The sequence below is a fragment of the Delphinapterus leucas genome, chromosome 15 (genome assembly GCF_059928025.1).
Source record: "Delphinapterus leucas isolate spDelLeu-1000000601 "Yukka" chromosome 15, BTC_Dleu_Yukka2, whole genome shotgun sequence".
In the NCBI taxonomy this organism is placed as follows: Eukaryota; Metazoa; Chordata; class Mammalia; order Artiodactyla; family Monodontidae; genus Delphinapterus; species Delphinapterus leucas.
The window spans coordinates 72741086-72769056 of record NC_143143.1 but is presented as its reverse complement, the minus strand read 5'-3'; the positions used below and the strand labels follow the sequence as shown (position 1 = coordinate 72769056).

Below are 27971 nucleotides of genomic sequence, written 5' to 3'. Positions count from 1 at the left end.
TTTGTTTTGTGTTTCCTGCGTTGCAATAACATTATTAAAGTAGAATGGATTTCTCCTCCAGGGAGGTTGATTTGGGACCGAGAACTAGCCCCCTGGCCCAGAAGATTGTTACTGTTAAAAGCCAATGCTACCCAACCCCACCCATGGGAAATTCTTATCTCAGCTTTGCTCCCATGACAGATAGAGGCCTGGGCAACATTGGGGCGGGGGGGGGGGGTGTGTGGAGGGGCAAAGAGGGGGAATGACAATTACCAAAAATGATTCCAGTTTCCCTACCTTGCCCCAGACTAGTCTGAGCGCCCTGGCTGGGGTTTCTGGGGAAGCGCCCCAGGAATAAGGGGTGGCTGAGGAAGCATGGAGCACCCCAAGCAGGAGACAACCTCTCCTGGGACTGGGGACTTGGCTTGGTGGAGAGGGAAAGCCAACCCTGATAGCACTGGAGACGTAGCAATTGCCCTTGGACACCTGCCCCAATACCCGTCATGCCTCTTTCACAAAAAGGAACAATGACTAATGGCGAAATCTGGGGGCACTGGGGTGCTGCCTGCATCCACTCAGAAGGGTCAGCCCTGGGTGGAGGGTAGGTCGTCAGCCTGTTCACTCTCCTCCCTAAGCACAGCTCCAATCCCAGGACACATCTCTTTAATTCCTACTGGCCAGCGGCACTTTCCAGAATTTTCCCAAAGCCTCCAAAATTCTGCATGGATGAGGTGCTGGCTGTTCCATCCCGGGGTTTAATGGTTCCAGAAGTTACCCTGAGTGATGCTCCACAGAGCAGGTCTCAAATCCAATCCTTCTTACCTCTTCCTTGCTCCCACCCAAACCATCCCACCTCTAGAATGCCAGGTCACATTGGTCTATCTCCCAATGCACCGCTGAATGCCCCTTCCCCAGACTTGGGGAGTGAAGACAAAAGGGATCCAGGAGCCATGAATTCTCCTTGTTTATCAGCACACAGGATTCTGGACCCGAAGTGGACTTTAGTGCAGCCTCAGGCCAATCTTAGTCCTGGGGGTGGGCAGGGCTCCTGGGAAGAATGACGCTTCGGCTTCTGAGGCTGCTGAAGGGGGCAGGAAGTTCCTCCACTCAATCCCAGTGAGGACAGAAGGGCCTTTTCAGAGAAGATTTTCAGCCACCGAGGTTAAGAGCTCCTGATCCGGGCAGACCTGGGATCAAGTCTTGGCTTGGTCACATACTAGCTGTCTGAGTTTCAGAAACATGGCTTAACCTCTTAGGTCTCAATTTCATCTTCACTAACGATCTCTGGGTAGGAGAGAGGATGACGGGAGATGGTGCAGGTCAAGTGCCTTAAGACAGTGCCGGGAGGAAGCACTTGAGACAGACCCTGTGGAATAATTCCTCCTTACTGCCACTCTGACCTGAGGTTCACCCATCTGTCTTCTCCATCCCCAGCTTCATCTCTCTCACCTGGATGACATCATCAGGCCCCACGTGATGTCTCCGCTCCCTCCCAAACTGCCCACCTCTGTAGGACTGCGGTCTTCAGTGCCTGAAAGCTCAGCTCACTGCAAATCACTCCCCGGCTACTCACAGCCCGTGGACCCAAGTCGTCAAGTCTCGGTCTGGCATTCACAGTCCCCAGGCTGTCCAGCGTGCCCCCTCTGCTCCAGACCGCCCCGTCTTTCATCATCTCCCTCCACACCCTCCTTCTTACCTCCCCGCCTTGCCCAGGCTGTTTGCTCTTCTTTGGAACGTCCTGTCTCATCTGCTCCACCAGCTGGAATCCAGCCCTTCCTTAAAGGCCTGGTGCACAGTCTACCCCCTGCTGCCTTCTCTGACCACTCCAGCCCTCCCCTCAGCTCCTGGCTGCAGTGTCCACCCTGGACTGTTCTCTCATTTTTGGCCGCCTGTAGGGATCATCACTCTGACTCAAGGGCTCCACTCAAATCCCTGAAGAAGGAAAGAGCCAGGGGTTAGAGGAGAAATGGAGTCTCCCTTCTCGACAACCTCCTACACTGCGCCTAGCTCCAGTCAGTGTTTTTAAAATGCTCCCGGGATGACTGGGGGAGTTGTTTGCAAGTCTTCCTCAGCCTCTGGAGAGGTGGCTTTGGAGGTATTAGGATGGCTGAGGAAGGTGACAGTGGCGGTTAGGACAGCAGAAGAGGGATGGGTAAGGTGCCACCGTCTGACCCAGGCTAGAAGGGCTCTGTGTCTGACAATGTGGCAGTACTAGGGACGAAGTACCAATCTGAGTGGGGAGGGAGCCATGTTTAAGCAAGGTCTTGTGTCGTCTCCAGGCAGCAATCCTTTGGGGGTGAAGAAGTTGGGGTGAAGGATGAAGGGAAGGCAGTGGTGTCGGCAGGAGAAAAGTTGTCCGAGGCAGTGGAGGATGTTTCAACTGGGGTCTCCCCAAGTCACAGCCCCGTCACCAGAGCGGGTGGTGAAGGGTGGCAGTGGGACGTGGCCCATAGCCCAAGTTCTAGGGCCCTCGCCCTTTCCATTACTGCTCTGGGACTGGCCCTGTTGTCACAGCTTTCTTCACTGTGACCAAGTGACCATCAGGGGCTCTCTGAGGGGGCCGGGGGGCTGGCAGAGCCCCCTCCCCCTAGTGACTTGCTAGATGACTTCCTGCTTGGTGATGGTCGGCTGTGGGATTGCAGAGGGGGGCTTGACGATTGTGGCGATGGCTCCCGGCAGGAGCTTGTAGGGCTCAGACCCCGAGCCACCTGGCGGCGAGGGCTGTGGAGTCTCAGGGGTGGCTGGAGGGATAGAGAGACAGACAGGGGCTGCTCAGAATGCCAGCCCTTTGGGGAGTAAACGAAGAGTCCTGGGAAAGTTCGTCCCCCTCTCTGAGACTTAGTTTCCTCTACTACAAAATGAGAGAATTAGACTAGATTCTCTCTAAGGTCTCCTACGGCCCAAACCTTCTGAGTCCCAGATCACCAAGTCTAAGTTCCATGAGGTCTGGAAGGCTGTGGCTGGGTCAGGTTCTGTGGTCAGAACCTTTTGCCCAAGTCCCCATAGCCCCCATCTCTTCCACCATTTGATATGGAGACTTCAGCTGCTGCTCTCAAACCAGGGCCCAAGTTGACTCTCCCTATGGACAATGGGACATGTGACAGGAATATCCTTTCTTGGAGAAGAGGAACAGCAGTAGATGCGACCCAAGGGTCTGGCTAACTGGCTCAAAAAATACCATGTCTTTGATCTTTAGGCAGCTGAGTAACAGAAACTAACGGCCCCAGCCCCATTACCGGTTCAGAAAATAATTTTGACTATGACCCACTTGGCCAACTTTATTCAATGGCCGGCTTTCCCAGAGAACAATCTCAGTGAAATGCAACCTCATTTTAGTGGGCCACCTCATCCCAATGATAATCTTACTCTTTGAAGAACTTTGCCCGATGACAAACTCACTCTTGTGAGATTTCACCTCAGAGGACAATCTAGCCCAGTGGAGGTTCTCATCCAATGAATAGTCTCACCCAACTGTCTAATGGATAGCCTTACCCAATTGGGCAGTCTTACTTCAATGACCAATTTTACCTAGTGGACAACATCACCTAATGGAATTCTCACCCAATGGGCAGCCTCACCCAGTGGATTGCCTTATCCCAAGGCCCGCTTCATTCAGTGGAGACCGTCCATCACCTCACTGAATAAACAGCCTTCACAATGGGTGTCTCACCCCTCATTCCCTACCCTGGAGCACAGAGAACTGTTTTATCCCATTTCCCATCTTCTAGACCCCACCTTCTCCAGATTCCCTCTTAGGCCCCAACCTCACCCCTTCCTGGGTAAAGCCCAATTGCCCACCTGCCTGCCCCCTGGGTCGGGGCCACTCACACATCTGTCCGTTGCTGAGGTGAGCAGGCATCGTGTTGGCAACAATGACGTTGGTGCCCATGTGTTCCTGCATGAGGTGAGGGTGCAGGGGGTGATGGGCATGAGGTGCGTCACTGGAGGACCCTGCAGGTAGAAGTGGTGCTCAGTGAGGATGAAAGCGTCTGGGATAAAGTCCATGGGCCTTGAGGCACCATCTTCCTCAAGTGTGGCCGATCAACCTGCCCATCCAATACTGACAGTGCCTATTGGGTTCCTATTGCCAGGCTAGTAAACTGGGGCTTCCACTCCTATCCACAGGCTTCATGAAGGTAGGGAGAGGACACAAAAACCAAGAGAATAAAGTGATTTGAAAGAAACAAGGAGCATCTAAAGAAGCTGTGAGATCATTTAAATATTGCAGCAAGCACTGTATTGATTACATGTTAATATAATGGATTCAGTCAATGGCTCTCAAAGCTCCTTGGTGTGCAAGTCCTTCAACCATTTGGTCTCAACTCACCTTTAAGCCTCATCCCCTATATCTGAAGCCCAAATGACCTACTTATAGCATCGATGTGTCCCCTGTACTGTCCTAGCTCTGTGCTTTTGCTCCTGCGTCACTTCCACTAAAGACGCCTTCTACCTCCCCTTCCCCCGCTCCCCCAATATCCCTAAGTCCAAATTCCAGCTCACAGATTTCCTCCTTTGGGAAGCCTCTCCTGATTCTCCCCAGTCCAGTAGTAAGTAAACCTCTCCTTCCTTGGAAGTCCCATCGTCATTTATCTGTAACCCATCTTTTGGGAACAATCACTTCTGTCTGTGAGCATTAAAATTACAGGTGTATTTTTCTTCTCTCTTTGAGGTCCTAGCAAAGTGTCTGGGACACAGTAACTGCTTCAAAAAATGTGTCAGAGAATGACAGTACCATATATATAAGGTTTGGTAATAGGCTATGTTCACTAATATGACAATGATGGAATTTTAGGGCTTGCAAGGGGACTCTAAAGTATACCTGTTTCAGTGATAGCTATCAATTATTGAGCACCTATTATGTGCCAGGTACTGCTTTATAGCACTTTTCATGTTTGACATAATTTAATCCCCACAACAATCCTGTACAGTGGGGTATCATTATTAACCCATTCTACAGATGAGATTATAGGACCCGAAGAGATTAATTACCTTACTCATGTTTATCTGGCAACAGAACACAAGCTCCTTCCTGACCCCGGATCTCAGTGACACCTGATTCATTATGACCCCATATTCACAGGGTCAAAGCGAGAATGAAATGAGTTACCATATGACAGTGGTTCTCAGCTGGGGGTGATTTTGGTCCCGCAAGGGACCTTTGAAAATATGTGAATATTTGTCACCCCTGAAGGAGTGATACTGGCATATCTTGGGTAGAGGACAAGCATGTGGTTAAACAAGGTACAGTAGAGCCCCCTCAGCAAAGAACTGTCCAGTCCCAAGTATCCGCTGAGGTTGAGAAACCTCGTCCTTGGCCATCACCAGTAACTGTGTCGCCTCCAAAATCTTAAGTTCAATCATCTTCACTTAGACCCTGCCTCTGACCTTTCCAGCTCACTTCCTCTAGTACCATCACTGCAAAACTTCTTCAGCCCTATTGAGGCTGTCACTTCACTGACCCCCACTTTTCACTATTGTCACCCATCCATATTCCTCTTAGTTCGGCCAGGATTCCGTGGTGCATCATTATGATCACTCCCTTGCAGTCATCCTCAGCTATCTCCCAGGTCCCCTTCTTAGCAAAACATTTTCAAACGGCAGAGCGTACTCTTGCTATCTCCACGTCTCCACGTTCCAGCTCGCTCCCTCTGTAATACCCGCTCCCCTGCCTCAAATCTGGTTTCCTTTCCCACGGTCTTCTGACACTGCTCTCAGCACCATTGCCAAGAGCCTCCTTCTCCCTCCTGTGGGATCTAACACAATTAAATGTCTGTCCCCACCGAAACACACTCTCCTCTTGGATTCTGGGACTCCCCCTGGCTTTTCTCCTATCCCCCTGGCTAGTCTTCCTCTATCTCCTTCTTTGGCACCTAGTTTCTGGGACACCACGAAGCTGCCTCTCATCCTCACCTTTGGGCTTGTTTGAGCAACAAACATGCATCTGCCTCCTGGATAACTCAACCCGGGTATCTAACAGTCATCTCAAGCTTAACTGAAGTCTACCATGGATTCCTCACCACCACCACCATCCCCAGCCTCCAGCTGTTTTTTCTCAGTCTCCCCCATCTCAGTAAATTACTCCACCACCATTCCCGTTCCTCAAAGCAGACATGTAGATTTCATCCCTGACGCTTGGCCTTCCCCTCACCGCCCCCATCTGATCAATCAGCAGATCCTGTGGGTTCTTCCTCCAAACAGATGTTCAAGTTCATCTATGCTGATCAATTTCCAGTCAGGCCTTAGTCCTAGCCTCCTTGTCCTTCCCCTGATTGGAGACAGTGACATTTCTCAGGGGTCTCCTGTCTCCACTTTGCTCCCCTGAAGTTCACTTTCTACCCAGCAGTCAGGATAGTCTGTTTAAAACATTTAGTCTGATTTTTCAGTCTTTTTATAAGAGTAGTGATGAGAATGCAATGCAAATTTCTGACCATAGCCTCTAAGACAATGTTGATGAGTTGGTTTCTGCTCAATCTCTACCTTGATCTCAGGTAACTCCTCCCGTCTCACAACCTTATCTTTCTTGAAGACACAAGCCTCTCCTGCTTCAGGAGCACTTTTGCACTACATCTCTTGGAATGTTTCTCTCTTGGCTTTTAAATGTTCTCTTTCCTTCCATCAGGTCCGTGGCATAAAAGTCACCACTTCAGTGAAGTCTCCCTTGGCCAACCTATCTAAAGAGGCCCCTTTTCAGTTATACTCTATCATATTACCTGGTTATTTCAAAATCTGTAGTTGCCCTCTTTATTATATACTTGATAATCATGTGTTTCCACGAGCCTTTATACACAGTGGCAGGCACACGCACACTCATACACAACCTCCAGGAGGACAGAATCTTGTTCTCTGTTGAAACTCCAGCACTTAGAACAGTGACTGGAACATGCTAGCTTCTCAGCACCCGAATTAACAGACCATTATCCCCATTTTCCTGATGAGAAAACTGAGGCTCAGGTAGGTGAAAGGATTTGCCGAAAGCTACAGAGTGAGGAAGTGATGGAGCTGAGAGGTGAACTCAGGTCTGCCTGAGGCTTGTCTCTTGGAGAGCCCGCCCACCCCAGCCCCGCCCACCTCTCATCCCTTCCTGGGCCGGACACGGACCTCCCAGCAGCATCTCCTGCAGCAGGTTGTCGATCTTGGCCATGCCAAAGAGCTTGATGAACTGGATCTGCTCGATCATCTGCCAGGTGATGCTCTGTAGGGTGGGCAGCAGCAGCAGCAGCTCGCCGAAGCGGCCGCGTGAGTCGTACTGGCGGTCGTTGATGTAGTCCTCCAGGCTCACCTGTACCTGGGAACGCAGCCTCTTGATCTTGCCCGGGTCGCTCAGCCCCTTGGCATCTGCAACGGGAGAGCTTGTGCAAGGGAGGCAGTGGGTGCCATCTGGAGCATCTGGGGAGGTGGGACCCAGATGTCCCCTTACTCCTGAGGCCCTGATAGGGGGACCTCGTGGCCCAGGTTCACATAGGGAGTCCCCAGCAGCGCTGGGGCAAGGATTCACGGTCCTCAAGAATCAGAGTGCGCTAATGCAAGCTGTAGCTTCCCGGACTCAGGCAGAAAAAGGTTTCTGTCACATTTCCTAAGATGCAGAACTGGGAGAAAGAAGTGGAAGATGGGGGGCAGGACTTCAGGAACACACCCAAGAGGGTACCTTGCAGCCGTCTCATCTTAAAGATGGGGAAATCGAGGCTCGGAACAAGGAAAGGACTTGGCCCAAGCCACACAGCCATTTGTTGGCAGATCCATGATGTGAATTAGGGCTCCTGACTCCCAGGTAACGTCCCACCATCCAGACCTCAGCACACACTGCTTCTGCTGCCTTACAATAGCCTCCCCTCTTCTCTGCTCCCTTGCCTGTGTCGTCTTGGGGTCTCAGCTTAGTTTACACTTCCTTCAGGAAGCTGTCTCCACTCCACCCTCCAAAGTCTGCACTCTCAGTGTCCATGGTGTCCCCAAATTTCTGTGGCTCTTCCATCACTACTGAGCACACAGGATGTAATTGCCTCTTCCACTAGCACAGGCTCCAGACGCGCAGGCTCAGCGGCCATGGCTCACGGGCCTAGCCGCTCCGCGGCATGTGGGTTCTTCCCAGACCGGGGCAAGAACCCTCGTGCCCTGCATTGGCAGGCGGACTCTCAACCACTGCACCACCAGGGAAGCCCTCTTTTGTCTTTTTAAACCCACCACTTAGCACCATGTGTTGTCAATATTTGTTGAATAGATAATTAGATGAGAGGATGGGTACATGGACGGAAGGATGAATGAATGAATGCAAAAAAAATCAATGGATACATTCTAGATCCTTAACTAAGAAGGTGATTCAAGTGGTCATCCAATAGTTAATCTCAACCGTCATTGAGGTAATACATTTATTTCCTCTTTTATTTCCTCTTTTATGGATAAAGTAAGCAGCAGAAAGAGAACTTCACCCACATTTCCAGTCCAGGGCTTTCTCTTCTGGGCCACGTTTGTGCATTCTTTCATTCAGTCAATAAATATTTATTGAGCACCACCCACGTGCCCGGCCCTGTCCTAGGTCACCTGCCCGTCCAAGCCAGGTTGCTGACCCTGACTCAGCATCAGTAATCCTGCACATTTTTACTGAGCAGTTACTATCCATCTAGCTCCGTGCCAAGCACCACAGGGGATGCAGCCTGGGCCAGGCTCTCGAAGAAACTAGAACTAGAAATCTTACCCCCTCGAGAAACGGGGAATAGCGCGTGGTAGGTAGGAACGTGGGCTTAAGAGCTGGATAGTCTGAAGTTCAAATCCAAGCTCTGCCATTTCCTGGTTGTGTGACCTTGGGCAAGTTAATCGATCTCCCTGTGCCTCAGTTTTCTTATCTGCAAAACAGTGATCATGACAATTCCTACCTCACAAGTAAGAAAGCGAGAACGTCCACAGGAAGCGCTTAGAACGGAGCCTTAGTGAGCACTCCATAAACAGTGCTCATTTCCTCTTTGTCACTATTTTTACTAGAGGCGATCTCCATGCAAGGAGGGCCTGGCGCTAAGAACAGCGTCTGGCACACAGTAGGTCCTCTCTCACATGGAAGGAGGGAAGGAAGCCAGCAGGCTTCTGCAGCCCAGGCAACCATCTTGACATTGTGAAATGAAATCACACTTTGCACAAAGACACAACTACAACAACGTTGTATAAAAGTTCAGGTGGGGGCTTCCCTGGTGGCGCAGTGGTTGAGAGTCCGCCTGCCGATGCAGGGGACATGGGTTCGTGCCCCGGTCCGGGAAGATCCCACATGCCGCGGAGCGGCTGGGCCCGTGAGCCATGGCCGCTGAGCCTGCGCGTCCGGAGCCTGTGCTCCGCAATGGAAGAGGCCACAACAGTGAGAGGCCCGCGTACCGCAAAAAAAAAAAAAAAAAGTACAGGTGGAAAGCAGTAGATGGAATGGGGAGAGTGGGGTGCATTCTCTTTATCCTGCTAATGAAAGGTTAGGAGATGCTGCCTACAGGTAACGGGACAAGAAATAATAGCACAAGCACAGGACATTATAAAGGCAAACAGTAGAGACACTGAAATAGCAAGAAAAGTAGATTAGGAGGATGGGGGAGAAAAGATGGGAGTGGTGATAGAGAAAAGTGCAATCCTCAGCTATCACAAGAGGGAAAATATGTTCTAAAATGGATAAACCAAGGAACAGAAGGGTTAGCATTTTATTTAGAGCTGGAGAGGTAACTGTCAGAAGAAACAGTAAAAAGAATTGGAAATGGTTCCCCCATGGGGAGTAGGCTTTGGACAGGAAGAGTGTGGTGGGGAAGACTACTTCCATTTTAAGTGTGTATAAATATTATTTCGATAAAAAATTTTTTTGAGGGAAAGAAAAGAAGGATGGTAGGAGGTAAGGAGCAGAAAGCAGGGAGGAAGGGAAAGAAGGGTAAAGTGGGAAAGAAAAAAACCAAGCCTCTGGAGTCAGTGCACCCTATCAAGTCATTTCAGCCCTTTGAGCCTTGATTTTCCTCATCTGTTAAATGGAGCTAATAGAAATGGCCTCTCCTGGTTGATGTACTAAAGAGATGAGGTGGTAAACTCAGGGTACATAACCCAGTAGGAGAAGTTTGGCAGAGGGTCTGGAGCATCAGGGGAGGGTGGGAGGTGTGGGCTGTACCTGGGTCAAAGAAGATGATGGCTTTGAGGCAGGCATACTCATTGTCATCGATCTGCAGCTCCTGAAAGGGCAGCACCAGCTCATCCAGGATGCGGATGGACACACGGCTCATCTCTGCCAGCTCTGGGCAGTGCCGAGGGACGATGTAGTCATTGCCTGGATGGGTTGGGAAGGAGAGGGGATGGGGAAGCCACCTGGGTGTACCCCTCTCCCCTAGCTTTGGACAAGCCCTGCCATTGGCAGTTATGATGCAGCTGGTGCCCATGGGAGGAGGGGCCTGTGGGAATTGTCACGCCCATTTTACAGATGAGGAAGCTGAGGCCCAGATTAAAGGAATGAGTTGCTTGCAGTCACTGGACTGGGCCTGGAGCCTGACTTCCTAGGACCCCTTTCACATCACCCAAGCTCCATTCTTCAACATGACAACAGACCCACAACACTGATGACATTAAAGGGCCACTTGGGAGGCATAAAAGCACCAAGGATAAGGGCTCAGTTTCTGGAACTAGACTGCCTGGGTTGAGTCCTGCTTCTACCACTGACTAGCCAGATATATTTGGGTAAGTCATTTTCTGTGCCTCAGTTTTTCCATCTATAAAATGGGAATAAATTACAGAGCTTACCTCCTATGGTCGTCATATTAAAGGAGTTAGTATTTGTAAAGTACTCAGACTAGGGCTCATGGTGCGCCCTATATAAGCATTTAAAATAATAAACAAACATGCTATGAAGGCATAGGTGACATAGGCTGGGGGTTTGTGCCATTCCTGGATGTCTTTTGCTCCTACTCCAGAAAGTACATCAGAATGCACAGGTTACTCCAGGGCTAACCCTGACTGTGCTCTAACTTGCATGCTGGGGAATTTAGTTCTTCGAGTCCACATTTCTTTGCATCTGAGTGGGGTATCCAGTTGAGAATACTGAGGACAGGACCATTCCTGATCTTCTTCCCTCACTCCTGCACACTACCATGGAAATCTCCCGTGCCCGGGTGTGCTCCGTGCTGGGCACACCCTCTGCAGAGCCCTGGCTGGGCAGGCAGTATCCTCACCTAGAAGCAGAACGTCCTTGAACACCATGGAGCGCTTGGTGGCTCCGAGCAGCAGGTGCTCGCCAGCATGGGCTCTGAGCAGGGCCACCTGGAAGAGAGAAGGGATGGCGTCCGGTGTCCATACCCCTGGGAAGGTGTCCACACCCCTGGGAAGGCTGCTCCCGGCCAAGTCAATGACCCTGGGCAAGTCAGCTTAATGCTCTCCTTGCCTTTACCTGCCTGAATTATAAAATGGGTATCAGAAAACTGCTGCCTTGGAACTTCCCTGGCGGTCCAGTGGTTAAGACTCTGCTTCCACTGCAGGGGGTATGGGTTCAATCCCTGGGCGGGGATCTAAGATCCCACATGCCGTGCAGTGCGGCCAAAAAAAAAACAAAAAAAGAAAAAAAGAAAAGAAAGAAAAAGAAAAGAAAACTGCCTTCCTCCCATAACGGATAAAACTGCCTGGAAGGGCAAAGAACATGTGCTCAGAGCCGGGAGACCAAATGCTGAGCCTGTTCTTGAATTGCTGTGTCCACGGTAGCTGCTGCTCCCCTCTGGGCCTCATCTGCATGGCTGGTAAAACTGTAACAACAGGGTATGTGTGTTTTTTTTTTTTAGCAGAGACTTAAAGGCTTTCATCAGACTCTCAAAAGGGTCTACAAACCCAAAAAGTTCTAAAAGTTTTAGAGCTTTCTCCTGAATTCCTACCCATGGATCAGCTATGAAAGATTATGAAGACTGTTTTGTAAAAACGCAGATTCTTAGGCCCTACTGCCAAAAACGCTGATTCTGTATGTCTGGGGTGGGCCCAAGAATCTGAAATTAACAAGCTCCTTGGTTGATTCTGATGCACCGTTGTGTTTGGGAAATCATTACTCCAGAAGATCTCCAGGGCATCCACCCACTTGACGCTGGAAGATTCTAGATTCTGAGAAAGCGTTATAAGAATCTGGACATGGATGTTGCTTCCCGAGGCAAAGGTGTGAGCACTGGTCCTTGGCAGGGGATCTGCTTGACCGACCCCTTCCCTACAGAGAGGACAGGGAGGCCTTGGAAGAAGACTGAAGTCTGAGGTGGGAGCCCTGCCAGCGCACAAGAGGACATCGCTTGCCCTTTCAGAACCACCTGCTTCAGTGCTTGCATGAGGACCAAAGGATGGGGCTGGTCAAACAGTAGCAGGCTGGTAGCCTCAAGGATCTTATCCGCAAGGTTGGGTTGGGGAGTTTAGAAGTTTTTTAGCAGGCTAAACTAGGAAGCAAAGATGCTTTTATTCATTAATTCATTGGATTGCTCATTCTTGTAGTCGTCAAATGTTGAGTGCCTACTAAGTGCCAGACACTTGTTTGGGGACACAATGGTGAAAGGAAAGCAAAGGAGGGAGGGAGGAGGAGAAAGAAGAAAGGAAGGAAGGAAGGGAGGGAGGGAGGGAGGAAGGGAGGGAGGGAGGGAGGGAGGGAGGAAGGGAGGGAGGGAGGAAGGGAGGGAGAGAGAGAAGGAAAAAATAGATTGATGGAGGGAGGGAGGGAAGAAGAAAGGAACGTGAGGGTCATGTGATAAAGAGCAATGAGGCAAGAGCAGCTACATTCAATGAGGAGATCATAAAAGGCCTCTCCAAGGAGGTGAAGTTGTTCTAAGGCATGGAGGATACCTGGCACATAGTAAGCATTCGATAAATATTTGTTTGAACGAAGCAGGAAGGAATAGGTGAATGGATGGGCCAACTACTTAACATCCTCTCCAGATCGATCCCCTCCTACCGCCATGCCCTTACCTCATCTGTTCCCCCATGGTTAAGCCTGATGAGGGTGAGAGGAAAAGAGGAGAAACGGCAAACAGCCTTGGAGGCGAGAGCTCCCTCTCCATGACCAGGGCAAAAGGAAGCCAAAGGATGCTGATTATTGAGCACTTCCTATATGCCAGGCGCCATGCAGGACTTTCGTCACTTACCCCAGTGCCTCTGCAATCAAGAGGCAGAAGACCTGGATTCACACCCTGTGGCTGCCTTGTTCTGTGACCTTGGGAACATGGCTCTTTCTCTCCAAGCCTTAGTCCCCTTATCCAATGCTACCCAGCCTTCTAGGTTTCAATGGGTTGATGTCCAAGACAAACCAAGAAGCAAACAAACTTGGAAGGTGGTTCCTGGGGCAATGTCGACAGACGGTGCCCCCAGTTCTCCCAGGTGTGCCTCACCCATCTTGGGCAAGATGAGCTCCTTATACACCATGAGTGGGGACCTGGGAACCCTCCTGGCCCTGGGTCTAGCCCCCTAACATGGTGGCTGTTCTGGGGGTGGGCAGGCAGGGGGGTGGTGATGTTAATGATTATTCTGTGTTACTGGCCACCCATCACTGCTCTCTGAGAATGCTCTGAGCCCCAGCCAGGAAGGTTTGGGTGGGAAATCGAGGTTAACAATTGCTTAGCTTGGGGGGGATCTTGTTGCCCTGTTGAGCCCCTGGGAAGGAACAGGAGGGATTAAACATTAATGCAGACTCTCCAGCAGAGGGGACCAGGGCCAGAACATGAGGAGCAGGGAAAAAGGCAGGGGCAGCTCGGCCGAGATCCCTGCCTTGTCATCCCTTCCAAAGCAGAGAGGAATCCATGTGAGAGGGCGTCTGATCTAGCCCATGAGGGTGAGGGCCAGCCAAACCAGGGTTTTCACAGCGTGTCCCACCAGGTGATACTAATGTACTCCAGGAGAGCCTGGGCATCAGAAGACTTCGAGAAGCCCTAGGCTTCCCGAAGTTCCATAGCTGCCTTGCCTGAAGACTTCTCAGAAACTTTAATAGACCGACATGTGTTGCCAATCTTTTGTGCAAATGTGCAAAACAGAGAAGCAAATGCACCAGGAGCCGGTACCTGGAACACTACCCATTGGTGTCCCTCAGCTTCCCTTGGAGCTGAGAAGGTGACCCAGCCCAGCTCCTCTTTCCCAAACGGGGAAAGTGTCTGCAGAGGCCTCAGGGGTGCCCTGGGCAGGCGTTACCATTTACAGTATCTCAGAAACTCAACTGTCCTCAGCCCCCGCCCCTTCAGCCCCCTTTTTCCCCTGGGACATTTTTTGGTATTCCAAAGGAGGTACTTTGGGAAATAAAATGCTGAGTTAAGTCATCTTGGTGGGATACAAGGAAGAAACTGACAGGGAGGTCCGCTGTGGCCTGGGACTGTGTAGGTGCCCCATTACATGATTCACGCTTTTCAAATGGTAAGTGGGAGATTGGGACGGACATGTACACGCTACTATATATAAAATAGATAACTAATAAGGACCTGCTGTATAGCACAGGGAACTCTACTCAGTACTCTGTAATGGTCTATATGGGAAAAGAACCTAAAGAAAAAAAGTGCATATATGTATATGTATAACTGATTCACTTTGCTGTACACCGAACTAACACGACATTGTAAATCAACCATGCTCCAATAAAAACTTTTTAAAAATGGCAATGTCCCTCAATCCTCCCAACAGCTTTCTGAAGTGGATATTACAATTCCCACTTCACAGATAAGAAAATGGAGGCTCAGAGAGAGAAGGTAATTTGTCCAGGATCACACAGAGAACCTATCTTAGAGCAAAGGCTCAAGCCCAAACCTCCTGATCCCTGCCCCTGAGCCCCTACCAACATCCTCCCCAGGAGAGCTGCCTGGGGCAGTGGTGCAGTGGCTACTAGCCTGGACTTTGAAGCTTGTCTGCTTGTTCTAATACCAGCTGTGTTGGATACTAGCTGTGTGATCTTGAGTAAGTTACTTAACCTCTCTGTGCCCCAGTTTCCTCACCTATAAGATGGTCATAATAGCACTGATCCCCTAGGGTTGTTGGAAGGATTAAATGAACTAATATTTATAAAGTGATTTAAACAGCTCCAGGCGCACATGAGCACTGTGTATGTTTGTTAAATAAAATCAAACCAGTCCAAGGCTATATCCCAGGTGGGCCAGCAGGACCCACCTGCCCAGGGCCCGCACTGCCCGCAGACCGTGTTCACCCTCACCTGGTCGTCCAGGGGGAGCTCGCAGAAAGCTGGGATGTACTTGGCCCACTCGACAAGCACCAGCAGCTGCTCTTTCATGGACTCACACACATCCGCGATGCTGGCGATCTTCTTTGCCCGAATGTCACCATTGATTCCAGAGACAGGGGAGGTGATCTGGGGGAGATGAAGGAAAATGCTGGGGATGGCCAGGCCCTCCTTATATCCTCTGTCCCCTGCACAGAGCCCCCACCCCGGAGAGTTCTCCTGTCTGGAAAAGGGCAGCTGGACTGTGGGTGCCTTCTCAGCTCTGAAGGAAGCTCAGGGAAAACCAGAAAGGGAGGATGCTGAGGAGGCAGTTATGGGGGAAGAAGCTCTCTCTGGGCCTTTATCTGCTGCCTGCCCCGTGCGCCCTCCTCCACCAGCTCCTTTGAACCCCGAGGAACCCCTCAGCCCTAGAGGAGAAGCAGAGCAAAAATCCTCATCCTCATCGGATAAGTGGAGAAACCACTGCCCAGAGAAGTGCTGTGACTTGCCCAAGGTCACACAGCAAGGGGTTGGCTGAGCCCCATTGCTACTCTGTCCACTTGTCCACTCCTCTTTTCTCTCGGGGCTAAGCTGATCTCAGGCCCTCAGCGAGAGAGAAAACTGCTTGGCTTGCAGAATGCAGGCCCCACAGGGCCCCTGAGTGCCGGCTGTGGGTCTTTGCTACTAAACCGGCTGAGCGACCCTGGTCTCAGTTTCCCTTCTGCGATAGCTGAGGGCCCTCCCATCTGCTGCTCCAGGGCCTGGCTGGGGAGGTCAGGGGTGGAGTTGAGATTCCTCTTTGGGGTGAGGGATCCCCAGGTGGGTGGATCCTGGAGGATCCCCAGTACCTGCTGGGACAGGACCTCGGCCTGCAGGAGCGCGTTGATGGAGGGCAGGCTGCTGTCCTCATAGCTCGACCTGCGAGTGCTGATCCGGTCCCGTTCGTTCTGGACGGCTGTGAGGAGGCAGAGAGAGGTGGGGGTGGGGGGCTCCCGTGACATGAGGGGTGGCTGAGGAGCAAGGGGAGGTGGCTGAACCCAGAGGGAAGGACTGCAAGGCTGGCCTGGAACAAAGGAAACAGGGTTGGAGGTGGGAGTTGGGGGGCGCTGGGGAGCGCCCAGGGAGCAGAGCCCAGATCAGCATGTGGGAATGGGGGGAGATGGGTCCTGGCCCAGCTGTGGGAGAACTTGCCAAGCACCACAACTGCCCCGCACACAGCTGGGTGGCTGTAGGAGTGACCCAGCCATCACTGGAGGCATGCAAGGTCGTGATGACTTGGCAGAGGGCTGAAGGTGGGTCTTTGAAGAGGGGATCTGTCTAGATGACAGGCTTTCAAGCTCTGTTTTGAAAAAGGGTCCCTTTCTTTCCAGATGAAAGTGTATAAAACAAGCAAAATGAATTGCTCTGGGTGACGGAGATGGTCAGGGATTCCTGAATGTGGAGGCAAAAGGCCTGGACAAGGGGATCTGGAGGCCCCACCTGCCCTGGTGGCCTCAGCCATCAGCAGGAAGTGCATGTGCTCTAGACAAACCTCTCAGGAGCAGCTCAGGAAAGCTCTGGCACCCTCCTGACCGACTGCGGGGCCCCCTGCCAGGAACTCAGAGACCCAGGGCCTCCGTCCACCAGGGCCTCACACCCCCCGGGCATCCCCATCCTGGCCTAAGATGTAAGGTGGTCCTTCTGCTGCCCTGGCCTGGCCCTTGGAGTCCAGGAGGCCTCACGGTGGAATGTTTTTGAAACTGGAAGGAGGGAGGACGAGGCGGCAGGAGACCTGGGTTCCTGTTGGGATTCATCCCTCACTCTCCATGTGCTGGTGGGGGTCACATCCTCTCTCTGGGCCTCGGTCTCCCCATCTGTAAGCTTTTCCCTCCAAACCTGCTCCTCGGGGTCTTTCCCATCCCAGGAACAGGCAGGTTCATTCTTCCTCCCAGCCTGGGAGTCTCACTATATGCCTTTTTTCTCACGCTCCAAATTCCATCAGAAAGCTTTGCAAGATCCATCTCTGGCTCCAGCTCCGGGCTGGGCCCTGGGGCAGTTCAGACCCTCCTCACTGGTCACTTTGCTTCTGGCCTTGCCCCTGAAGTCTGTGCACTTCTCGAAAGACAAAGGGATCCCCTAAAACCCAACTCAGGTCATATCCCTCCACTGCTCAAAACCAGGACCTCCCCATCATACCCGGAGTAAAGAGACAATTCCTCGCGATGGTCCTGTCTCTCCCATCTCGCTTTTATTCTCTCTGCCTGTCAAACCTGCCTCCCCGCTGTTCTGGGACTCACTCGGCCACTCTCCCTCAAAGCCTTCCCGCGGCTGTTCCCACTGCCTGGAATTCTCTTCCCCCTGCAGCTAAGCTGCTTCTTCTTCATTTACTCACGTCTTTGTGCAAATATCACCGTCTCAGAGACACCTGCTCTGACCATCCTGTCTGATGTGGTATCCCTCCCGCAGGCTCTGCCCTTTCTCCAGCCTTATTTTTATTTTTTTGCTGTACGTGGGCCTCTCACTGTCGTGGCCTCTCCCTTTGCGGAACACAGGCTCCGGACGCACAGGCTCAGCAGCCATGGCTCACGGGCCCAGCCGCTCCGCGGCATGTGGGATCTTCCCGGACCGGGGCACGAACCCGTGTCCCCTGAAACGGCAGGCGGACTCTCAACCACTGCGCCACCAGGGAAGCCCCTTCTCCAGCCTTATTTTTTTTCTTTGTACTTACTCTCTGTTTCTTTCTTCACTCTTTGTCTCTCTAAGAGAAGACAAGCTCCAGAAACCAGAACATCATCCCTATTGTCCGCTGCTGTAGCCCCAACAAGTAGAACAGAGCCTGGCGCATAGTAGGTGCTCAATAAATAGCTGTTGAGCGGCTGAAAAAAGGCGCAGGATGAGACAAGCTCTGATTCTTGGGCACATCCTATGCCCCGTTTCTCAATGGAACGTTGACATTCCCGCTATTCAACTCTCTCCTGATTTCACACATTGTTGGAATCAGAGAATGAAAGTCAGATAGTGTACAGGGAGCCCGGGAATTTAGTGGGATATGATAGAGGTCCCAAGGTAAGAAATCTCCTCTCCCCAGACCCACCATTCTGGACGGATGCCAGCTCCCAGCCCCGCTCCCCTGCCTGAGCCCCGCCCCGCCCGCAACACCCCTCCCATGACTACCAGCCCGCACCCACCAGGGCGCCAAGTGGCGGCCTAAGAAAAGGGCTGCTGTCAGCAGCTGGGGATTGGGCTCCTCAAGGTTAGGCCGGTGTTATCAGTGCCCGGCGCGAGCTCAGTCACGGAATGATGTTTTCCACATGTTTGCTCAGTATTAGCAGGGTCGGGGACCTAAGGTAACTTCTATTGAATATTAACCGGCCCGGGCAGAGGCGGAGAGGAGGACCAGCCTGTCTTCCGAGAGAACCCCTGAGTCGGGGCGTAGGGGAGTGCTGGGCTGGGGTTCCCAGGAAGGGCCTCTCAGACGGCCCCTGGCCTACCGCCAGCCTGCACCTCCTGCACCCCTGGCTCTGCGTCCTGGGCTGGATTTCTGACGCCAGGAGTCAGACATTTGTCCTGGGTCTACCAGCGGGGGCCCAGGAAGGTGCAGGTTTAGAGGAAGAACTCTGAGACCGGCTGTTGAGCCCACTGATTCCCCAGATTTCTTCCCAGAGTCTTTGTTCTTTCAGGGAACCCACTTCTGACCACCGTGGAATAGCCTCTGGCCAAACTTATAAGACTTTGAGGTCGAGAGGAAGTTTCAGGAATCTCGACCGAGAAGGTGCCTCCCAAGGCCATCACTACTAGATTTCACCCAGGGACCTTGTTGTCTGCTCAGCTCTGGGGAGCCTGAGCTCTAGTCCTGCCTTCCCCCGACCCAATCACATCACCTCTCTGGCCTCAACTTCTGCATCTGTAAAATGGGGAGGGGGTAGATCTGATGACCTCGTATACAACTGACTCGTCTATAAATGCTACGTTTGCGGCCCATACCTTCCTGTCCTCAGGGGCAACTTTTGAGTTTTAATCCCTGGATCTTCCTAAGGCCATCGAGGAAGGGAAATAAAAACTGGTCCCAACTCTCCTGATCACTGGGGCTTCCACCGAGAATCTCTCTTGACCTCCCACCAGGCCGAGGAGGGGTGTTGGGACTGTAAGACTTAGGTAGAGCTAGTAATGTCCTGACTTCCCAGAACTTGACCACAGTGGCAATGGAACACGTTGCTACCCTGGCCTGTTCTCAAAGCAACCAAGCAACTGCATGTGTCATGATCTCCTGGTTAACCCAAGCATGTAAATAAGCACCAACCTTTACTAGCCCACACTCACTTGCCGTTGGTCGATTCTCCTATCCTCCTGGAGTAACGCCACCTTCTCCAAGAAGCCATTGGCTATTCTCAAGCGTAAGCTAAGGCAGAATGGCCGGGGGCTCTCCCTCCCCTTCCAGGAGCCAGGATCCGGGCCTGCTGCCTCTGTGGCAGCTCAGTGGGAGGATCAGGGAACAAATACACATGTCCTGGTGGGCAGTATGTACTTGTACGGGTAGATCAGTGGGCGTAAAGGTAGACTCACAGAGCTGGAAGGGTTCATTATCCACCCCTGTCATTTTATAGATGTGAACACTGGAGCCCAGATGGGGCAGAAACTTCCTCGAAGTGACACGTGAAAGTGACTCTGAATATTTAACAAGAGACATCTATAAAGACCATCCAGATGCAGGACCAGGCTACCTACAGCCTAGGAAGGTAGCCATCTGCTCAGGTGAGCTGCCAACCTTTCTCCACCTGCCTGTCACAAGGCCTGGAATTTTAACATGAGAGATTCATTCTCTCAAACCTAAAATCTTAGGCTGTCGGGGTGATTGATAGAATCACTGGCTCTTAGACTATAGCTCTCAATCTTTTTCTTGCCTCCAGCTGTTCATGCATGCCTCATATTCCCATTCATAACATTTCTTTCTTTCTTTTTTTTTTTTTTGGCCACGCTGCGCAGCATGTGGGATCTTAGTTCCCCGACCAGGGATCGAACCTGCACCCCTGCACTGGAAGCATGGAGTTTTAACCATTAGACCGCCAGGGCAGTCCCCCATTCATAACATTTCTCATTCCACAAAGTCGTTCTCAAGTTCAAGGTGAGACTAGCTCAATCCCATTGATAACTGGGTAGGGGAGAGCAGGGGGGCATCTGCCTTTTGAAAGAGGCCCTCCCCGACTTTGAGGATAACTGAGGTCTGGATGAGAGAATTGTGTTGCTGCGAGCCAGAAGGGGCTTTGGAGACCACGCACTCCTTTGTGAGGATCACAGGACCAGGTTTCCCAGCAGGGCTAGTGAACTCTAAGGGCTCTGTAGGGATGAGACCCAGAAGATGTTTCCCAGGGAGGGAGAAGAGAAAACAGGGGCTCAGAGGTAGAGTCGGGGAGGGGAGACAAGCAAAGCCAAGTTCCCGTCCTTCTCAGTCTGCCCGGGGAAGCCTGGGTCCCAGGCTCCTGCTGCGGGGTGGGGTGGGGTGGGGTGTGTGTGTTTGTACAGAACTAGACCAAGGGTTTTGGCTGCTGTGCCACAGCTGCGGGCTGGAAGCGAAGGTCTGGGAGCCAGTCCCAGGTCTGGGAAAAGTGAGTTGAGCAGAGAAGGAGACAGATTTGAAAATGAGCTCAAGTTACCCAGAGAAGCGGTTAAAAGATGTTTGCCTCCTGAGCTTAGGCTGAAAAACTTTTAAACATTCCTGGGGTCCGGAGGGCTCAGTAGGCAGCACTGAGGTATTGTCCAAACAGCAATGAACTCGGGTCCAAAGCTCTGGGTTCAAACCTCGGAGCTTGTCTGACCAGCTGCGGGGCCTTGGGCAAGTTGCTGAACCATCCTGGGCCTCAGTTCCCTCGTCCATGAAAAGCAGGAAGGATAATAGTGCCACACAGGGCTGTCATGAGAATGAAAGGAACTATCAACTGCGGAAACGCCCAGCCAGGGGGTTGGTATCTGCTGGTGGCAGGAGGCCAGGGAGACCCGAATAAACATTGTGCCCCAGCGTTCCCATCCTCCTCCACCCAGGATGAGTCTGGGGCCTTGTTCCCTTTTCCTAGAACGGGAGAACACTGGGTCACCCGATGCCCAAGAAGGAAGATTAAGAAACTGCTTGCGGGGGGCTTCCCTGATGGCGCAGTGGTTGAGAGTCCGCCTGCCGATGCAGGGGACACGGGTTCGTGTCCCGGTCCGGGAAGATCCCACATGCCGCGGAGCGGCTGGGCCCGTGGGCCATGGCGGCTGCGCCTGTGCGTCCGGAGCCTGTGCTCCGCAACGGGAGAGGCCACAGCAGTGAGAGGCCTGTGTACCGCGGGCGGAAAAAAAAAAAAAAGAAACTGCTTGGGGAGAAAGCTCAGCTATAGAACTCTCCCACCCCCGGCCCCATTCCCATTTGCTGAGTCTGGGTGGTGGGTCCATGGATGTTCGTAGTGCCATTCTCTACACTTTTCCTAATGTTTGAAATAGTATATTAAGAAAAAACACCCAACTCGGCTGCCTTGTGTTGGTAAAGGCAGGCAGGGGTGGTGGCGCTGGGAACCTGAGTAGCTGAAAGTGGGAGCTTATCTCTTGGAATCTTTCTCAAGACCAAGCCCAGCCCCTCCCTATGGTCAGATTTTCAGGCCCTCCCTCCTCTCAGCCGTTAGCCAGTCACCCTGGGGCCTGTCACCAAGTCATAAAGTTGTGGCCGCAGTTGTAAATGGCTGCTGGGAGCTTGCGGGTGCAGGTGGGACAGTGGAGTGGCAGGGGGAGGGTCGAGGCTCACCTTCCTTCTTCATGCCAGCCCGGAAGCACTTCTTGAGCCTGCAGTAGCGGCACTGGTTCCTCTTGTCCTTGTCCACCACGCACTGCCGGCTAAATCTGGGGAGGGCTTTGGATGGTTGGGTAGAGAAGAGACCGCCTTCCCCCTCCCAGGTCTGAACCAGGATCCTGGCCATCTGGTTGACCTCCAGCCTCTTTGTTCAAACCTTTCATCCCAGGAGTTCTTCTGCTAACCAACCAGGAGCTGGAAAGGCCCTATGGACTCTCTGAGAGCCCAACCCTGTCCCGCTAAACATGGGGAAACTGAGGCTCAGAGAGGTGACACGTGGCCTCAGACCACTCAGCTGCAAGTGCAAGGCACTGCTATTTCCAGCATATCCTATAAAATCCCAGAGCCCAGAGTGGGCTCCTGATTGTGGATCAGTGTCAATACTTGGTCCACATAAGCCACATTCTTGGGGGCGGGGGGGATATGGAATAGAGGCAGTACCCACAGTGGTTATGGGTGGGACCCTGAGTGTCAATCTGGGCTCTGACATTGATTCAAGCTGGGTGACCTTGGGCAAATTCCTAGTCCTCTCCAAGCCACAGCTTCCTCATCTATAAAATGAGAATAATAATAGTAACGACCACAGCGGGGTGTTGACAGGTGACAATGAGATAATTACCTTAATGGGGCTCAGCACACAATCTGCTCATAGTAAGGGCTCCTAACTGACAGCTACCATTATTTTATTACTGCTGTTACCCAGAATGTGAGATGCTTTGAAGGAGGGATCTCCAAGGCCTTGAGAGAGGTGGAAAGGCCGGGGCCAATCCCCTATTTGCCCCAGAAAAAGCACCAGGTTGGGGGATGGTCCTCATCCTCTGAGGCTTCAGAATTGGCTTGATCCTAAACCACATGGGTCCCCATTTGCTAAATGGGAAAAATAACAATGAGCTTCTGGGAACAGTTAATACAGGCAAAGACTTAGTATGGTGCCTGGCACATGGTAAGTACTCAATAAATGTCAGTCTATGGCTTTATGATCAATAAATGAAGTTTCTAGAATAGATGTTCCCATCTGGATCTGCAAGGACTAAGAAATCAGAGGAGGCTTGAAGGGCTTGAAGGGCAGATGCCTCTGGGACCTATTCAGAGAGAGGACAGACCCAGGGGGACATTAGCCCAAGTGCACCCATTTCCCAGCTGGAGAAATCAACGTTCCTTACCTGCAGGAGTACATGTGGTTCTTTCTTACACTCCTCCGGAAGAAGCCCTTGCAGCCGTCACAGCTTGAGGCACCATAGTGTTTGCCTGTGGCCCGGTCCCCACAGATGGCACACAGGGCGCTGACACCCAGGCTGTTGGGTGCGTTGAGGTTGGCACCTTCTGATGGGGATGTGTCTGCACCACAAAAGAAAAGTGAGGACACAGCGGGGGCAGAAAGTCACCTCCCAGAGGCCCTGCTCTCCTGGTGGTTTAGATTCAGAAACTGATATGAGCATTGTGGGGATCTCCCCAGGGCTTCAGCCTCAGCTACACCCAGGTGCTGTTATACTCCCTCCAAGAACTTGGGCAAGTTCCTCACCATTTTGGAACCCCCATTTTGCATCTATAACTTAGGGATGGTTGTGGCACTGACTTCACAGAGTTGTTTGCAAAGGTCTGTTCCTCCCCATCGTGGAGACCGCTAGCCCCAGCTTTTCTCTGGGAAGGAACGAAAACCTGGCTGTCTCCTAGGATGCATCGGACCCTTGTAGACCCTGATTGGCTGGGTGGAGGGGACCGTGGGAGGGGCAAATATTCCCCCAGCATCTGCCCAGAACCAGGTCCTGTTCCTCACTCCTCACTGAGTGAACAGGTCTGGGTGGCTCTCAGCTTGGTACCCAGGGGCCCTGAAACTCTCCCAGGGAACAGGAAGACATACATCAAGGACAGCGGCTCGTTTGCCCTCCTGGGAGGATCATGGCAAGGATCTGAGCACCTCATAGCAAAAGCTACTGCATCTACGTAAATGTGAAGAGGGGAATAAGAGGCAGGTGGCTGGGGTCCTGGGTACTAGCACTGCTACCAACTTGCTTGTGGCCTTGGGACAAGCTCCTTTTCCTTGCTTCAATTTCCCCTGGGCCTCAGTTTCCCTAACTGCAGAGAGGGGCAGTTTGACTGGTCCAGTCGTTTTCAATTTTTTTTAAGTTTCAGCAGCTGAACCCTCTTTTTTGTAAGCAAATATTCCACCAAGGATAGACCTCTTAGAGAAGTTGACAAACACTATTGACCATCTCCCCAGAAAAATGCCTACATATGCACATCTCACAAAGTCATACACACACGTGTTTTCATAGAAACCCTGAATCCAATCTTGAATTCCTAGGGAACATCTAGCTAAGAACTGGAGAGGGATATAGTTCTGTAGTTAAGGGCACAACCTCTATAGCCCTTCTGCCAAGTTTAAATCGTAGCTTGCCCACCTCTTAGCTGTGTGACCTTGGCTACATTAATTTACTTCTCTGTGCCTTCATTTCCTCGCGTGTAAAATGGGGAACATGATAATCCCCAGGTCTGTTATGAAGATTCAGTGAATCAATATATGTGAAGTGCTTGGCACATAACAAGCACTATATCAGTGTTTGTGAAATGAAAACTTTTCTGCAGAAGAAAACTCTGGGAGCAGATGACTTCCAGCCTCCAAGCACCAGTGGACATCTCATTGCTGCTGTGGCCTAGCTGAACATCACCTAGACTCCCGAGGGTGCCCAGGAGTGCGGCCCCCTCCACTTGGTGAATTATTCCTGGAGATGGGGATAATTGTTAAACTGCGTTGGTGCCCTTTCTCCCTCAGCCTTGCCTCCTCCAACCCCCAGGAGAGCTGACCCCACAACTCAGGCGGAGGCTGGGGGAAGGGGCTCCCATATCCTGGGCAGGATAGGCTGGGTGATGCCAAGTATATCACCCCACTCCCAGGGTCAGCTGATGGCTCCCATTCTCCAGGTGAGAACATCAAGGCCCGGAGAGGACAGGACTTGCCCAGAGTCATCACGTTGCTGTTAGGTAGAGGAACCAGGTTTATGGTCCAGGTGTGAGGGCCAGTGCTGGCCTTATTGGGGTGTCTGCTGGGGCCTCTGATAAACAAGGGCTTCTGCCACTTCTGAATCAAGGGTGGCAGGCAGGTAGGGAGCTATCTTTGGAGACTTCAAGCCTCCAGCCCAGGAGGTATGCAAAAGATAACCCCAACTCTCAACCCACTTCAAACTCCAAGGGAGAACGTAGACTCTTCTTAGAGATGCTCAGAGTTCCTGAGACGACTCATGCGGGGCCAGGACCAGTTACCAGCGCTAAGCACTCAGGTGCCTTATCGTTTTTTTTTTTTTTTTTTTTTTGCATTACGCGGGCCTCTCCCATTGCGGAGCACAGGCTCCGGATGCACAGGCTCAGCGGCCATGGCTCACGGGCCTAGCCGCTCCGCAGCATGTGGGATCTTCCTGGACCGGGGCATGAACCCACGTCCCCTGCATCGGCAGACGGACTCTCAACCACTGCGCCACCACGGAAGCCCCAAGTGCCTTATCTTATTGGGTCCTCTGGTTAGCCCTGGGAGGCAGGCGCTATGATTTACTCTCACTTTACAGATGAGAAAACTGAGGCTCAGAGAGGAAAATGGCTTGGCAAGTTCACACAGGTAGGAAGGATTTATGCCAGAATTTGAGCCCCGATCTTTCTGGCTCCAGAGCTGGAGGCTGTCCTGTCTTCAGAACAGCCGGTAAGGAGCCTGGCCTCTGTCTCAGGAACACACAGTTCTCGGGAGCTGGAGATATGCGCTTTGAAGGGGTGATGGGGGCAGCCCAGGGCTGGGCGGTGACCAGGTGTGGCAGCACACACTATCCCTCTGGGGTCACACAGACCCTGCCTAGTGCAGCAGCTTCTTGTTTACCATTTCCTGTGTGTTTTCCCCTCAGTTCCCTCACGTGATACCCGGACACTCCTAAAAGCCGGCCGGCCAGCAGGCCTCAGGTGACTAAGCCCATTTTGTAGAATATACAGAGGCCAGGAGAGGGGAGGTGACATGCCCAAGGTCACACAGTGAGCGAATGGCAGGGGGAGGCGAGCAGCTGGTAAGACTGACCACGGGCAGTGCCCACTGACCACGGGCAGGGCAGATACCTCTCTCTGGCTGAGCTGAGCTGACCCAAGTTCTACAGACCTCAGCTGAAGCCGCGGAGCCATGGAAGGAAGGCAGGTGGAAGGCCAACCTCGGCCAGCTGCCCTCTCTCCTGTGAGGCTGGCCTTCGACCAGTCAGGTCCCGGCATCCTGGCTTCCAGGCCTCCTCCCTTCCCCCATCTCTTTGTACAGGAGACCCCCCCCCGCCCCGCCTTCAAATGTGCTCTAGGTGATATGGGAGCGTATGTACAAACCTGGGGAGAGACACACAGGCAACACAATCTGCTCTAAGACAAATGGACCTGTTGCTGATATGAATCGCATTTGTTGAATGGCAACCCTGCACATCACGTGTACACAATCACATCACGTGTACACAATCACACGTGCTCTGGACCCCCGAGGGCAGGGATGCGCACACATACACAAGCAGGCATAAACAGGATGCCCAAACGGGACATACACCCAGGAAGCTCGGGGCACACAAACCAATCCACATCCACAGACCACATGTGCAAACATCCACAGACACACGTACACACACTCATCACCGCTCACGGACATAAGCAAGACAAACGCAGGCATCCCTAGAGACACCAACAAACACAGACCCACTCAGTGAACAAATGCAACTAGAAATAAGACACAGAACACGCACCCACAGACAGGCGAACACAAACATGCAAGTGGATTCCCGGAAACACACGTTTGCAACGCACTGCCACCTGCCCACACGCGTACACGGAAACTCATGCATGCGCGCCAAGAGGAGGTCACGATCGCACACCAGCGCGCACACACACGGCACACGCACTACTGATCCGCCTCTCATTTAGCAAAACCTCCCTGAGAACTCCATTTTCTCTGAGTGGGTCGTTCACCCCAGGAAAGTCCCAAAGATGCCCTGAAACACAGCTGTGCCTCCATCCACCGTCCCCAGGGACAGGACATACCTTTCCATCTCTCTGGACCTAGGCCCAAGGGGTTCAAGAAGGGACCACGTTGGACCAGTTACTGGAGCTGGACACCAAGAGGAAGCTCCCATGAAGTCCCCGCTCCCAGTGACACGCTGAGCTGGGACAGCTTTGGTAACAGGGACCACAGGGGCCTGGCAGGAATACCTGGGACCTACTTTTGCTGAAGATTTGCCCTTGCAGCACTCCCCCAACCCAGAATACCTCTGGTCACTGTACCTGGGCACATCTGCTTCACCTGGCAACACCTGTGCTCTCACCTATGGGACCAACGTGCTAATCTGTCATTCTCCCAGTCCCAAATTGAGTGCTGAAGAGTCGCTCCCGTACCTGGGCACACCTGCCCCCAACTGGCACACCTGGGCACACCTGCCCCCACCTACCATTGCCCATCGTCAACACCTGCACATTCTCAAACTCCAGGGTGGTGTAGGCTGGGTCCAGCGCAGCACTGTAGTCGGCCATGTCCATGTCGACAAGGGTTTTGGAGAGGCGCATCCTCCCCTCTTCACACCTCGGCCACCTGCCCTGCCCAGGATGCCCACCCCGAAGGCTCTGGGCCGAGCCCCAGCCCCCGCCCTCTGCCCTCCCACCGCCTCCTCCCAGGTGCCCTCTCTGCCTTCCTGCGTTTCAAACCGTCCTCTGGGAGGATCTGCCGGGAGTCTTGGCCTAGCCCCTGCGAAGGGGTGGAGGCTCTGCCAGGGAGGGTTGGGGGTTAATGGTTAATCGGCTCCCCCACTGGTGGACCGGCTGGGCGGGGCCACAGGGATTTGGCTCTTTGTTGGTTTCTGGCTGACCCCCCGGAGTGCTATTACAACGGATGGGGCCCCAACTCCCCAGTATTGTGTTATCAATTCTGTAAGATGGGCACACTAATTCACCAGCCTCCATCTGACCCTGACTCAGCCACCCTCCAAGTGACTGTCGCCCCGAGTCAGGCTGATACGCTCACATATACCCTAGGACACTGACAGCCCACCTCCAAGA

At 52.4% G+C, this 27971-nt stretch overlaps 1 protein-coding gene across 1 annotated transcript; it reads right to left on the bottom strand.

Annotated features, from left to right (window-relative positions):
• Nucleotides 1–213: 213 nt before the first annotated feature.
• HNF4A (hepatocyte nuclear factor 4 alpha) lies at nucleotides 214–27483 on the bottom strand. The gene is given in 11 exon segments (XM_089896934.1): nucleotides 214–2720; nucleotides 3749–3766; nucleotides 3769–3930; nucleotides 7078–7314; nucleotides 10097–10252; nucleotides 11148–11235; nucleotides 15119–15274; nucleotides 15973–16079; nucleotides 21876–21970; nucleotides 23084–23258; nucleotides 27368–27483. Coding segments are annotated over 11 exon segments (1452 nt in total). The 5' UTR covers nucleotide 27483; the 3' UTR covers nucleotides 214–2577.
• Nucleotides 27484–27971: the final 488 nt, after the last annotated feature.